Source organism: Vipera berus, assembly GCF_964194415.1.
Source record: "Vipera berus genome assembly, chromosome: 1".
NCBI lineage: Eukaryota > Metazoa > Chordata > Lepidosauria > Squamata > Viperidae > Vipera > Vipera berus.
In genome coordinates this window covers 355,612,710-355,627,672 of record NC_138202.1, presented here as the reverse complement: position 1 = coordinate 355,627,672, position 14,963 = coordinate 355,612,710, and the positions used below count along the sequence as shown (strand labels likewise).

At 44.0% G+C, this 14,963-nt stretch overlaps 1 protein-coding gene across 2 annotated transcripts in view; it reads right to left on the bottom strand.

Annotated features, from left to right (window-relative positions):
* Positions 1-14,963, bottom strand: part of MED13 (mediator complex subunit 13) — a 171,985-nt gene that overhangs the window by 38,689 nt on the left and 118,333 nt on the right. For both annotated transcript variants that reach the window (XM_081346667.1, XM_081346668.1), the window contains exons 13-16: positions 12,926-13,016; positions 8,295-8,509; positions 6,932-7,128; positions 3,522-4,435 (exon numbers count right to left, since the gene is read on the bottom strand). In XM_081346667.1, the coding sequence (XP_081202793.1) occupies positions 3,522-4,435; positions 6,932-7,128; positions 8,295-8,509; positions 12,926-13,016 (1,417 nt within the window). The remainder of the gene's footprint in view (positions 1-3,521; positions 4,436-6,931; positions 7,129-8,294; positions 8,510-12,925; positions 13,017-14,963) is intronic.

Sequence of the window (14,963 nt, the reverse complement as noted above, 5' to 3'; positions counted from 1 at the left end):
GATCTCCTCTGCAAGGCTCCTATCTCATGACAGGAAGACCGGCTCAGGGATTCTGGGAGTTGAAGTCCACAGGTGGTAAAGTTGCCATAGTTGCTCACCCCTGATTTATACCAACTAAGGCCTGACTAGCTCCTTAAAGTTATCCAGGTAGTCCTTGACTTACAACCACAACTGAGGCCCAGATATCTGTGGCTTAGCAAGGCGTGGAGTTTTGCCCCATGTTGTAACGTTTCTTGACACAGCGGTGAAGTGAATCACTTCACTTATTAAGTCAGGAACACACGATTGTTAAGCGAAATCTGGCTTCCCCGTTGACTTTTGTCAGAAAATCGCAAAAAGCGATCGTGTGATCCCGGGAAACTGCAAGGGTCATAAATAGGAGCCTGCTGCTGGTGTTTGAATTTCGATCATGTGACCACGGGGATGCGACAGTGGTCTTAAGCGGTGAACAAAAATCGTAAATCAATTTTTTTCCCAGTGCCACGGTAGCTTTAAACGGTTACTAAAAGAATGGTTGTAAAATGAGGACCACCTGTCCTGGATTGAATGCAGATTGCTAAAACTGACACAGATATTCCACAGACTGCAGGATCCCAAATCTTCAACTTGATTAAGCAGCATTCCTACGTTCCACTTTGTCACTGGGGTTCCAAGTACAGGGACTCCTCGGCTTGCAACAGTTCGTTCAGCGACCGTTAGAAGTTAAAACGGCACTGAAAAACTGACATAGGACCATTTTTCACACTTAGGACTGTTACGGCATCCCCGTGGTCACGTGATCAAAAGTCAGACACCCGGTGACTGACTTGTCTTTACGCCAGTTGCAGCGTCCCAAAGACGTGTCATCGCCTTTTTGCGACCTTCTGACAAGCAAAGTCAATGCGGGGAAGCCAGATTCACTTAACAACCGGGTTATTAACTTAACAACTGCAGAGATTCACTTAGCGACTGTAGCGGGAAAGGTTGTAAAAACGGGGCAAAGTTCACTTAACAACTGTCCCACTTAGTAACAGAAATTTTGGGCTCGATAGAGGTCACCGGTCAAGGACTGCCTGTAGCCTACAAGGTTTCTTTTTTTCCCCCCCAGCCAAGTCTGTAGGCCACACGTGTCAAACTCGACTGCATCATGTGGGGCGTATAGCAATGTTTTTTCCCTTTGCGGAGCCGAGGTGGGCGTGGCCTGGAAGTGACGCATCCAGTCCGCGGGCCCCCAGTTTGACACACACAGCCCCCCCCCCGCTGCAGGCTAAACAGCTCCAACATTCCTGAACTCGACTCGAGTTGTATATGAAGTGGTAACTTTTCCCAGTGACTGTAATTGTTCGGGGTTCGGTGGGTGACACAAAGGCTACAGAACGCAACTGTTCAAATTGCTGGTGAGGACATCAGTAGCAAATCGCACCCATAATTCTGCACCAGGTGTTCATAGCAGCTGCTTCTTCTCCTTCTCCTTCTTCTCCTTCTCCTTCTTCTTCCTCCTCCTCCTCCTCCTTCTTTTCGGCTTGCTTTGCAGTTTAGGGATAGTATCAGCTTGCATTTTGTTTTTAATCCAGATTGTTTTTACTTTTGGTTTGACTTGACTGTTCCAGATTGATTTGATCACACTCCAGGAATTACTTTAGGGCTGTTTATAAATATTTTTTTAGATCTATCATCTATCTATCTATCTATCTATCTATCTATCTATCTATCTATCTATCTATCTATCTATCTATCTATCTATCTATCTATCTATCATCTATCTATCTATCTATCTGTATCTCAATTTTCATTCAGTAGCTTAAAGTGGCATACGTAAAACACTTTGGGTGTTCCCACAATAACAGCTTCACGAGTTAAGCTGGGCTGAGAGAGAAAGCGATTAGAGCTTTTCTGACTGGGGATGCATTTCAACCAGGCCTCCCCAGGGCCAGTAATGCTTTAGAGAACCCGACTAGCTTTCTATTTGAAAGTAAATCAAATGCTACCTGATACAAAAAACGCAGAGAGTAAACAACGATTCCATATCGAAACTAAACCTGTTGATACCTCCTCCTACCAGCTGTTACAAGTTCTTCATATACAGGTAGTCCTCCAGGTACGACCATAATTGAGCCTGGTAATTAGCCATAGGTCATGACAGTTGCACAGCGGGTCTCCAGGTGACTGTTGTCCGCTTTTACGACCTTGTTTCCAGAGGTTATTAAGCAATCACCAAGGTTGTTTTTGGCAAAAACAGTTACAAATTGCATTCATGTGACGTGGGGGGGGGGAGAAGGGGCGCTACGACAACTCGCCGTGGCCAACTGGAGCGCCCAAAATGCAGTCACATGACTGCTGGGAGGGGGATACGTCGTAACTTCAAAACTGGGTTGCAATTCCCTTTTTGGGGGAGTCCGTTGTAACTTGAAATTGTCATTAAGCTATTGGTTATAGCTCAGGGGTTAGGCAACCTCGGCTTTTTTATGACTCATGGACTTCAAACTCCCAGAATTTCTAAGCCAGCATGGGGGAACTATGGTCCCTTCATGACTTGTGGACTTCAACTCCCAGAATTCCAGAGCCAGCCATGCTGAGGGGAAAGGGAGAGGTTTCCAAGCTGAGCTATGCCGGCTCAGGAATTCTGGGAGTTGAAGTCCACGAGTCACAAAAGAGCCAAGGTGGCCTACAGGGCTACCTGTACATCACCATATGCTTCCTGCTCTCCTTGTCTCTGTTTGCTGAAAAGTAAAATCCTCAAAAGTCTGAGCAGCGTGGAGCAGGTCCTTCTTCATCAGGGTTTCTCAACCTGGCAACTTGAAGATGCCGAAGAGCAAGGCTGGCTGGGGAATTCTGGGGGTTGGAAGTCCATCCATCTTAAAAGTTGCCAAGGTTGAGAGACACGGTTCTAGATCCATTAGGACAGAGAAGCAAGTTCTTGCTTCCGGATGGAAGAGAATATTTGTGGCTCAGGGTTAAGCTGTCGAGATCCCGGTGCTCTCTTGAGCTTGGCTGTTTTCTTTGCAGACCTTTCATCACCAAACGATGTAACACCATCAGGGCATGCCTTGTCAATCAACTATCCCCGTGGGGGCGAACCTATGGCACGGGTGCCATAGGTGGCACGCAGAGCCCTCTCTGCGGTCACGCGTGCCGTCGCCCCAGTCCTAGGCCTTCAGCTGGGTTTTATAAAACCTTTTCACTTTCGGCCTCTGCCATCATGTACCCCCCCCCCAAAAGGTTCAATTAATCAACTTCTCATGGGGAGAAAATGTTCTCGCAAAGGTGGAATTGATTGATTGAACTTTTTAGTCCCACCCAGTCTGCAGCTACCACTGCAGCCACGCTCAGCCAATTGGCCACCCCCACCCAAATGGTTACACCCACCTGAAGGGCCACGCCCACCCGGCACCCGATGATACATAAGTGGGTTTTAGGTTGCAGTTTGGGCACTCGGTCTCTAAAAGGTTCGCTGTCACTGAACTATCCGTATGTGAGTCCACGTTTTATGTGGGGTTAAAAACACACTCTTTCATTCTAGCAGCAAAACCGGAAGCACTTACCATTTCGTTTCGACCAGTGATGCAAACAAGTACTCTTCACAAGCGCTTCGTCAACTTTCCCTCCCGACATGTTGTCCATAAACTGGCGCCCGTGTTCCAGTGCGAGATAGCAGTCGTAGCAACAGTCTCTTTCCTCGGCACGCGCCACATTGCCCGTGGCCCCAGCTTTGGGCAAGGGGTCTTGATCGGCTGCTCCAAACGGTGAGAACAAGTTGGTGCACTGTTCTTGCAGCAAAAGGATCAGCTCGTCGGGGAGCCGGTCCAACTCTTTCAAGCTCCCGCTCTGCTCGACCGAAGCCGCGCGAAGGGCCTCGAAGCGCTTCTCCGCTTCTCTGCCACATTCCGAATTGCGACCCAAAATGTCTAACTCGTCCTCGAGGAACAATCCCGAGCTGTTGCCAAACTTCCGGTTCATCACGGCGCTGAATCCGCAAGTACACCGGTACTGGGCTTCCTGGGTTGGGTCTGGAATGTAAACGCCGACATCAGCACCTTTGATGTTCATGTTGCAAACGCAGATGCAACAGCTGTCGAAGTTACAGTCTTTGAAGAGGTTCATCACCGATTCGGACAGAATGAGGGTCACGTAGAGGCTGTGCGCCTCCGGAATTGACGGGACTGTGGCCGGCTCGACCGAATTTAAGGGCCTGCAGGTTGACGGCGTCGAGGCCGGCGAGTACAAATCTGAATTCTCGTACTTGACAGAGCCTTGCGCGCTTGCTGGCCCACCCGCCCCGCGGGGAGTCCGAGGCGTCCTTGGAGTCCGAGGAGTTGGAAAGCGAGGGGTGGAAGGGGACGGGAGGATCCCAGCGCCGCTGTTGCTTGGGGGGGCACTGTTGGGTGGCATGCCGAAAGGGGTATGTGTCTGTGGAGTGTAGGCAGGGCCGTACTCTTGATCCATGGTGCTCCCGTCCCTAGAGAAGGAAGGGAAAAGCTTTTAATTCGAAACTTCGTTTTCACTGCTCCCCATTTTATCCTCTATGATAAAACAATAAACGTTCAAAGACTTTCAAACAGTGTGCTTATTAAAGCCAATGGGACATATAACAACCAAAGCGTAATTATGAAGAGTTATACGGGTACTCTTTCAAGGAGCTGGTCAAGTACTGGTAGTCCTCGACTTGCGACCGCAATTGAGCCTGACGCTTCTGTTAAGGGAGACATTTGTTAGGGGACTTTTGCCCTGTTTGACCCCCATTCTTGCCACAGCCGTTAGCCGAATCGCTGCAGTTGTTAAAAGTTAGTGACCTGGTAGGTCAAGTGAACCTGACTTCCCCATTGACCGTGCTTGTCAGAAGGTCGCCAAAGGGGATCCCATGACCCCAGGACACTGCGTCCGTCATAAATGTGAGTCAGTGGCCAAGCGTCTGAATTTGGATTGCGTGACCACGGGGATGCTGCAGTGGCTGTAAATGAAAATGATCATCAGTCACTTTTTCAGTGATAACTTTGAACAGTCACTAAACGAAATGTTGTAAGTCGAAGACTAGCTGTACAGCAGGGGTGTCAAACTGCCAGTCCACGGGCCGGATACGTCATGCGGAAGCCACGCCCACCCCATTGCCAGCAATGACAAAAACCGTCCCGATACGTTGCACGATGTCACACGACATCACGAGTTTGACATCTCTGCTGTACAGTCATAAGTCAGGATGATCATAAAGTGGCTCATCATGTGATTGGACCTGATTTTATTACTCTTTTTGTGTCATTAAGCAAACGCCCTAGCCGTTAAGCAAATGTCATGGTCATTAAGAGAAAACATGGTTCGTTATAGAGACTTTATTGCTGGAAACTAGAAGTAAATGCTGGTTTCTGGCAAAGATGTGCTACAAACAGCTTACAGGTCGGCTGCGAGTATGACTAGTCGTAAGTCGAGGACTAACTGTAAACAGCAAGGAGGTGGAAGCAACAAATGATTCCACACCTCCTTGACTTGTTAAAATAACTGTATCTTACATTAGCTTTCTCTCAGATATTCTTTATTTTACAGGAATGCTATATTTTTAGTGCTTTGTGCACTACTTTGAAAAGAGAAAAAAATATTATTGTTGCTTATTGCTGTTAAAAATAAGCAATCAGACTCAAACATTGATTGGAGACCTTGCAATTTATTAAGGATCTTTTTCAATGGAATAGAACACTTAACACACATTTTTACTACAACTAACAGAGAAAAACATTGCGACACACGTACACACTCTCCACACACCCAGCACTATCAGATTTCCAGAAGGATAGAGGAATTCCTAGTTTGTAATTAGTCTTAATAGTCTTCATAGCTTATTAAAATTAAATTGATAGTATTAAGTACTGCAATGAAATTGTACATCTGTTAAATATTTTTCATAATGATGTTTAAATGGAGAAAAAAATAAGTAATGATAAATTATGTTATGACATAAAGAACAGGGGTAATATGACTGAAGTATTCCAGTATCTGAGGAGCTGCCACAAGGAAAAGGGAGTCAAGCTATTCTCCAAAGCGCCCGAAGGCAGGACAAGAAGCAATGGATGGAAACTAACCAAAGAGAGAAGCACGTTAAAACTAAGGAGAAATTTCCTGAAAGTTAGAACAATTAACCAGTGGAGTTTTTAAGAAAAAAACTGGATAACCACTTGTCTGAAATGGTGTAGGGTTTCCTGCTTGAGCAGGGGGTTGGACTAGAAGACCTCCAAGGTCCCTTCCAGCTCTATTCTGATACACTTTCCAAGTGTCGTTATCACTTTAAAAAGTGTTCGATAAATAAATAAACCTAAGCCTTGCTGAAATGCTTCTGGATTCAGTAAAACATAGCCATGCTTTCCGACCAATACATTTATAAGAAGACATGTGTTAAGTGTTCCTTAAACTGAATGAAATCTTTTGATTATCTCATCTTAAAGAAACACTTAATCTAGACAGCACACTAAAAAGCAGAGACATCACCCTGCCAACAAAAGTGCGTATAGTCAAGGCTATGGTCTTCCCAGTTGCAATGTATGGCTGTGAGAGCTGGACCATAAGAAAGGCTGAGCGCCAAAGAATTGAGGCCTTTGAACTATGGTGCTGGAGAAGACTCCTGCGAGTCCCTTGGACTGCAAGACGATCAAACTGGTCAGTCCTACAGGAGATCAACCCTGACTGCTCTTTAGAAGGCCAGATCCTGAAGTTGAAACTCAAGTACTTTGGCCACCTAATGAGAAGGAAGGACTCACTGGAGAAGAGCCTAATGCTGGGAAAGGTTGAGGGCAAGAGAAGAAGGGGACGACAGAGGATGAGGTGGCTGGACGGAGTCACTGAAGCAGGAGGCGTGAGCTTAAATGGACTCCAGAAGATGGTAGAGGACAGGAAGGCCTGGAGGAACGTTGTCCATAGGGTTGCGATGGGTCGGACACAACTTCGCAGCTAACAACAAAGAAACACTTACCCTTCTTTAATGAATGGCATCGAGGGTCCTGGTGGAAGCAAATCCAGCTTGCCAACAGTCCAACTCTGCCGATAAACACACTCCTCTGGCAGTTTGATGGCAGGCAAACACTGGCTTGGGAGAGTCTTCAATGGTGCAAACATGGAACACCCCATGAAAGCCTGACTGTTCTCGGGCTTATAAACATAGGAATAATCCTGAAACACAAAACAGGAAGAGCATTTAAAAAGAGCTGTAGGTGGAAAGTTTTAAAAGAAAGACTCAACAGGTTTTAAGTTTGAAATGCTAGTCTATTTTAATGATCAGTTCTCTCATCCCGGAAACGAAGCTGCAGGTCGTCCTTGCTTAATGACCGGCCTCGTAATAAGACATTCAAAGGTACGGCAGACACCCCCCCCAAGAGCTATCCCAAAGGTGCTTTTCAAAAGGCAACTGGACATTTGGTTTCTCATCCAATAAGCGGTTTCTGCAGAACTGAAGAAGCTTCCTGGAGAGGCGAAACCTTTTCAAGGGGAAAAAAACACACAAAACACAAGGAAGTCCAGTTGCCTTTTGAAAAACACCTTTGGGACAACCATGACAAGGATGATTGAGACTCTCCATCGACACTTCTCCCATTGTGGCGCTCCCATGCTCATTTATCCTTACACTGCAGTGTCCCCCCGGGGGAGGGGGGGAAAGTAGGGGAGGGAAGAACTTGGGAGGTGTGGGGTAAGTAGGCCTGGGCCTGAACGAACTAACCCAAGGCAATCTGCGCTCCGCTTAAATGACCCGCACTTTCACTTAACAGCTGCACCAGGGAGAGCAGGAGTTGTGGGTTGTTAAGCAAGGCCACCTTGTTCTACAGCCATCATGACATGGGACCGTAAGAGGCTGGCTCTGTTAAAGGCATATGTCAAGGGCTACCTGTACTAGGAAGGAAAAAAAAAGATACTAATGGAAGAAAAATGGGCTCATATCGGAGTGTAGATAATGGCGAAGCTCTCCTTTGTGGCAAAATCTGTTTTCCTCCCTTGCCAAGGTACCTCCCTCCACGCAAAATGCATTCACCTCATCACTGATACAGACAGAAGCGAAGTTAATATTTAATTTGAACGCAGGGCTGAAAAAGTCAAAAAGTTAATCAAACAAGCTGTTCACAGCTAATGAAAGCTGAGTCCATTTCACTGTGCACCCAAATAAAGCTATGAAAAACCTTGTAATGGTGGCCGGAAGAAAAACAAAACAAAACACACACATCAAAATAAAATTCCAGGGCAACCAACCCAAAAGCTATTAAATTGTCCAAATCGCTTTTGAAAATCAAATCAAAACTAGACGACGTTAACTTAACGTTTAAGAGCATCGAAAAGAATTTGCCAACCTTTATTTCTGTAGGTTTGGGACTACAGAATCCCTCGTCCACTTCAATCCTGAATTGAAGGCCAGTAGTAACGCCATTTCCTTCCAGGATTGTTCCTCCGGGTGTGGTGTCCATGCTGCCATACTCCTTATTGTTCATATTCATGGGAGAAAATCCCATAATGTGTTGCTCCAAAGATGGTGGTGTGGGATACATTTTATGAAGATCAGCTGTACCTGGTTTAGATTCAAGTATTTAATCTGTGTTTTTTTCCACCCCTCTTCTACATGTCAGGCTACTAAACCAGCACAGCTTTCATGAAATTTCCCTTCTGCATGTTTTAAACTTTTATCTCATGTTTAAAGGACACAGAGGCCTATTAATATTCTTGCAAAGCTAAAGCACAGACATTTTTTTTGAATCAGCCTTTTTAGGGCTTCTACATCTTCTAACAGTTATACGTAGCCAATCTGAAAGCCAGCTCAGTAGTAGCATTAAACTCCACAAACCCACAAATAGTTCTCTCTCACTTCTACTGGGACCACCAGAATAAATGGGATAAATGTCTTAAAAAAAGTTATATAAACTTAACCTAAACTGCACAGAAATCAAGAATCTTCCTCCCTCCCTCCCTCCCATGTATTTACCACTCATCTTATCACCAGGTGACTCTAAGCGGCTTACAATTATACAGAAATAAAAAAAATGAAACATGATAAAAAATGTTATGAAGGAAGCTTTCTTCCCTTTCCCCCTTCATGTTCCCCAACCACTAATCACTATTTAAATATTTTGTCATTCGCACGGAAGATTAAACGTTGGTGATTGCTGCTTATATCTGTTTAAAATCATTTCATTTCCTCAATTTTAATTATTCTTTTAACTCTAGAAATTCCAAAGGTGCTTTTTCCAAAGCAGCCTCATTTTCTTGGTTTTTTGTTTTTCCTCTGAAAAGGAAAAGAGTCTTCTTCAGTTCCGAAGAAGTTTTTTGGATGAAACATTTGAGAGGGAACCCCCCCCCCCAAAATCCAGTTGTCTTTGAGGAAAAGCACCTTGGGAATAACGGTGACCTGAGAATCTCCATAGACAACTTTAGAAATCATATTCTAAATATCTAAATTTGCTTTGCTGTGTCATGAATAAGGGAATCATTTCTGCTTAAATTTAGTTAATATTCTTTTATGAATATATACTATTAGTTTTGCTTTTGCTGCCTGTTCTCCAATTTTGGTCTCCCAAGCTTGTATCAACAACCAAAATTTCATTTTTCCAGGGCAGAGCATAATTTATTCTTGCTGCTGCCACCATATATTTTAGTAAATTATAATACTTTTCATTTATACATCCTGTAATTACAGTACTCCTAATAAAAATATTTATGGTTTTAGGCCAAATTTCTGTGTATTTTGTTACACTTCCTTCCAGATACATTTAGGTATTTTTGTATGAACACCACAGGTAATAAAATGTTCCTTCTTCTTCATGGCATTTCCAACACGTATCATACGTGATCTGTCCATCTTGGCAATCACTGATGGAGTTATACAGCCTCTTTAAAACATTTTATGCCAGGTTTGCCTCAAATTATAGCTTTAGTGAATGTTGTTGATTTTTTTTTACAGCTCTTCCCATTGTTCCACTGTAATTACTTCCGTGAAGTTTTGCATGCACTTTATCGTGCAATTTTTAATTTGTTCCATCTCCATGGCATATTTCAGTAACAATTTGTAAATATATCCCAGTAAATCATCTTGACCTGTATTGGTGCTTTGAATTCTGCCATCCTTCTTAGGGCCGGTTCTTGAGTCTTGAGGTCATTTGTTATTCTTCCAGCAATTTATAAATTAATTAACTATGGTAAATTCCTATCTATATTAAGCAAATCTTGCCAGGTCCTTAGTCTATCTTTTGAGGGTGAATGTACCATATTAGCATACGTACCTAAAACTTGCTGTCGTTATCTTTTATGTAAAACATAATTGATGGTGATGCCAATGGTAAAGACCTATCCTTATTCTCAGAAGATTCCATATTTTTAACAATTTTTTATTTATTTATTTATTTATTTATTTATTTATTTATTTATTTATTTATTTATTTATTTATTTATTTATTAATTATTGGGACTTAGATGCCGCCCTATCTCCCGAAGGACTCAGGGCGGCTAACAACAATAACATATAATAAATACAGAAGTTAAGATAAAATTAAAATTAAAGGCCTCTGTACAATAAATTAAAATTAAAATTAAAATAAATTAAAAATTAGAGTTAAAAATTAAAAACATAATTAAAATCCCTGTCAGTCCAGGTCAGCCAGGTGGAAAAGGAGTGTTTTGAGGCCACGGCGAAAGGACTGGAGATCTTGGGCAATCCGAAGCTCATGGGGGAGCTGGTTCCACAGGGCTGGCGCTCCCACAGAGAAGGCCCTCCCCCTGGGGGTCGCCAGCCGACATTGTCTAGCCGACGGTACCCTGAGGCCTTCTCTGTGTGAGCGTACTGGGCGATGGGAATTCGTTCCTGGCAGCAGATGGTCCTGCAAGTATCCCGGTCCTAAGCCATGTAGGGCTTTAAAGGTAAGTACCACCATCTTAAATCTCACCCGGAGGGCAACCGGTAACCAATGCAGCTCACGCAGGAGGGGTGTAATATGGGAGTATTGGGGTGCTCCCATCACTACCCGTGCAGCCGCATTCTGCACCAGCTGAAGCCTCCGGGTGGTCATTAAGGGCAGCCCCATGTAGAGAGCATTGCAGTAATCTATATGGGAGGTAACGAGTGCGTGGGTGACTGTGCGTAGGGCATAATATATGTCTCATAATATATCCTAACAAATTCTTTTTGTTTTCTTGTTCTGCTTCTTTGTACCGTAACTACTTCTAAAGTCCGTTGGCTAATTTTATCACTGATGTTCTGCTATTTGGAGGATTTTTATCCGTTCTGTTATCCATAAGAAACAGCTTGCTCAATAATACAATTTAAGGAAAGGAAATGCAAAGTCCAACTCTTTGTGAGTCTTGCAAAATTTTGAATCTTAAATCTTGTTTTCGCTCCACTCCATCTCAATCTGTGGATTGTTCTTTGCCAGCTCACCAATACGTACTTTTTATCTAAGATTGTCCCAAAGGTGCTTTTTCAAAAGGCAACTGGACTTTGGTTTTTCTTGAAGACGTTTCGCTTCTCATCCAACAAATGTCTTCAGTTCTGGTAGGGTTGGGGTGGGGGGTGGGGGATGTCTTCTGTTTTTCTTGTCTAAATTGTAGGGTAGAAAATTTGTCTTTGTGTCGTTCTTTCCTTTTTGTTGCGTTAAGCTCCTTGTGCCTTCTTTGCAAATTCTGTGACCTTCTCCAATACTTTTGCTGGCAGAAGCGATTTCAGCTCTTGCGGGTTTTTGTGTTCCGCTCTCTCTTTCAAAACCTCAATGGTAAAAATTAACCTGTCTTTATTCTTTCACTGAGAAGTTGGAGCTGTGCTTCCTGCAGGATGTTTTCTGCCCTTCCCTGTTGAAGACAGGCACGCAGGCAGTTGGGGATGAGTCTGTGTTGTCTGCATCTCGAACTGAAGCGCAAATGGGTCCTGGAGTCCGCAGGTTTTCTGGAAATCCCTTCATACTTCCGCACCATTCGAAGGGTGTTCATCCCAAGCATTAATTCCAAAGGATTCATCTCTAAGACCTGGAATTTATTTCTTAAGAGGGTTGAAAAATCTACTTTCTGTGTGCTCAAGTACTAATAAAGGAGAATATTTGTAGCTCAGGGTTGAAGTGAGGGGCCCTTGGTACTCTCTAAGCTTGGTTGCTTTCTTTGTTATAGTTGTTGTTAGCTGCGAAGTCGTGTCCGACCCATCGCGACCCCATGGACAACGTTCCTCCAGGCCTTCCTGTCCTCTACCATCTTCTGGAGTCCATTAAGGCTCATGCCTACTGCTTCAGTGACTCCATCCACCCACCTCGTTCTCTGTTGTCCCCTTCTTCTCTTGCCCTCAACCTTTCCCGGCATTAGGCTCTTCTCCAGTGAGTCCTTCCTTCTCATTAGGTGGCCAAAGGATTTGAGATTTAGCTTCAGGATCTGGCCTTCTAAAGAGCAGTCAGGGTTGATCTCCTCTAGGACTGACCGGTTTGATCGCCTTGCAGTCCAAGGGACTCGCAGGAGTCTCCTCCAGCACCATAGTTCAAAGGCCTCAATTCTTTGGCGCTCAGCCTTTTTTATGGTCCAGCTTTCACTGCCATACATTGCAACTGGGAAGACCATAGCCTTGACTATACGCACTTTTGTTGACTTTCTTACCTACCCAAACTAGGTAACATCCGGGTAGCACTGATGAGGTTACCTAGTTTAGGTAATGAAACATCTGCAAGAAAACAACCAAGCCCAGAGAACACCAGGGACCCCTCCTGTTTTGGTACCTTATAACCTGAGCCAGATCTCCCCAATGTGGTTCAGTTCTAGTTCAGCTGGACTGCAACAATCCTAATTTTCTGACAATTTGAGACAGCTGTCCTAGAACAGCATTTTTACAAGCACCAAGTAATGGGAACTTCTTTTTTTTTTCATTTTAGCTGGTACTGTACCTACTTCCATCATAAAGTTTCTCATTATCAGACTACAAAGATAACCCGAGAAAAATAATTAATACTAGAAGAAAGCAACTTACTTATGCATGACAATGGGTCCAGGTTTCCAGCTTTTGACTCTTTGCAACCAGACTTGTCATCTGTTCCATTCAGTATTCTTTTAGATCCCGGCTAGGGAAGAAAGAAAGGGGGGGAAAATAAATAAATAAACATCCCAGGGGCATAAGTTCCAAATTGTTAACACTGGACAATAAAAAAATGTAAAACAATTAACCTCTTTTTTTTTAAAGAAAATTCAAGCAAACAGCTGAGCTAATGAAACAGAGTACCATCCAAACCACTTCATACAGTAAAAGCTTCAATTATTTACATATGTTCCGGGTAACTGTTTCTGCATGGCCATTAAATTTGAGAGTAAAACAGAGAGAAAATTCATCAGCATCATCCCCATGACCAGGACCATTTATTTCATATATTAAGACGTATGGAGGATAGTGTGATGTATAATTCCACTGACGCAGTATATCAGTTGGAAGCAATTGGCCATCTAAAGTGATGGTTTTTCTTCTCAGCAACACCAACTTCACTGGAAGAGTGACTTAAGGCAGGACAAGAAGCAACGGATGGAAACTAACCAAGGAGAGAAGCAACCTGGAACTAAGGAGAAACTTCCTGACAGTTGGAACAATTAATCCGTGGAACAACCTGCCTCCAGAGGTTGTGGGTGCTTCAACACTGGAGGCTTTCAAGAATAGATCGGACAACCATTTGTCTGGAATGGTATAGGGTTCTGTGCTTGATCGAGGTGTTGGACTAGATAGAAAACCTCCAAGATCCCTTCCAACTATGTTATTCTGTTACAAGCTTGCCCAATTACTTGTATGTTATTTTCAGCAACTGAGATCAAACTCACAGTACAAACTGTGTCCTTTGGAATGATTTGATGAGGTTTCTTTCTCTGGTATTTGTGTCATTTGCTAAGTCATGAAGTTACACACACAGCCAAAAAAAAAAGCATCTGGGAATCCTATTAACATTTCCAGGCTGAGAAACGGGGAAAGAATCCAGACAAAGAAAAGCTAGTTTATAATTTAGGAAGCTTTCTCCTTCCAGACAAAGTCTTGTAGCTGCAGAACTGTGCAACAGGGAACTGCACCCCTGTAACCTCCATACTTGACCCACAAACTCACTTACCCAAACTACACAATACCTTTATAACACAACAGGAAAGATAACAGCACACATAGCACTGTAAGCAACATAGACAGCCAATGGTTAACATTAGTTTTACATACACATTTTAAATAATAATAATAATAAAATTGGAAGGGACCTTGGAGGTCACCTAGTCCAACCCCCTGCTCAGGCAGGAAACCCTATAGCATTTCAGACAAATGGCTGTCTACATGGGGCTGCCCTTGAAGACCACTCGGAGGCTTCAACTGGTGCAGAATGCGGCCGCGCGAGTTGTAATGGGGGTTTCCCGATACTCCCATGTAACACCTCTACTCCGCGAGCTGCATTGGCTTCCGGTTGCCCTCCGGGTGAAATTCAAGGTGCTGGTTATCACCTATAAAGCCCTACATGGCCTGGGTCCGGGTTATTTGAGGGAACACCTGCTGCCGGCATCAAACGCCCTTCGCCCAGTGCGCTCTCACAGGGAGGGTCTGCTCAGGGTTCCGCCGGTGAGAGATTGCCGGCGGGTGACACCCAGGGATAGGGCCTTCTCAGTGGGAGCGCCTGCCCTCTGGAACCAGCTGCCGGTAGAGTTGAGGACTGCTCCCGACCTCCGATCATTCCGCCGGGGCCTGAAGACCTGGCTCTTTGAGCTCTCGGGCCCAGGCTGAGGAGAAAATTTTAACTGGGGTTTTAATGTACAGGGTGAATTTAATGCTTTTTAATTGGTTTTAACTTTTGTATGTTTTGATTTTTAATTCCCTGTAAACCGCCCTGAGTCCTCAGGGAAAGGGCGGTATACAAATGCAAATATTAAATTAAATTAAATTATATCATTTCGGACAAATGACTGTCCAGTCTCTTCTTAAAAACTTCCAGTGTTGGAGCATTCACAGCTTCTGGAGGCAGGTTGTTCCACTGATTAATTGTTCTAACTGTCAG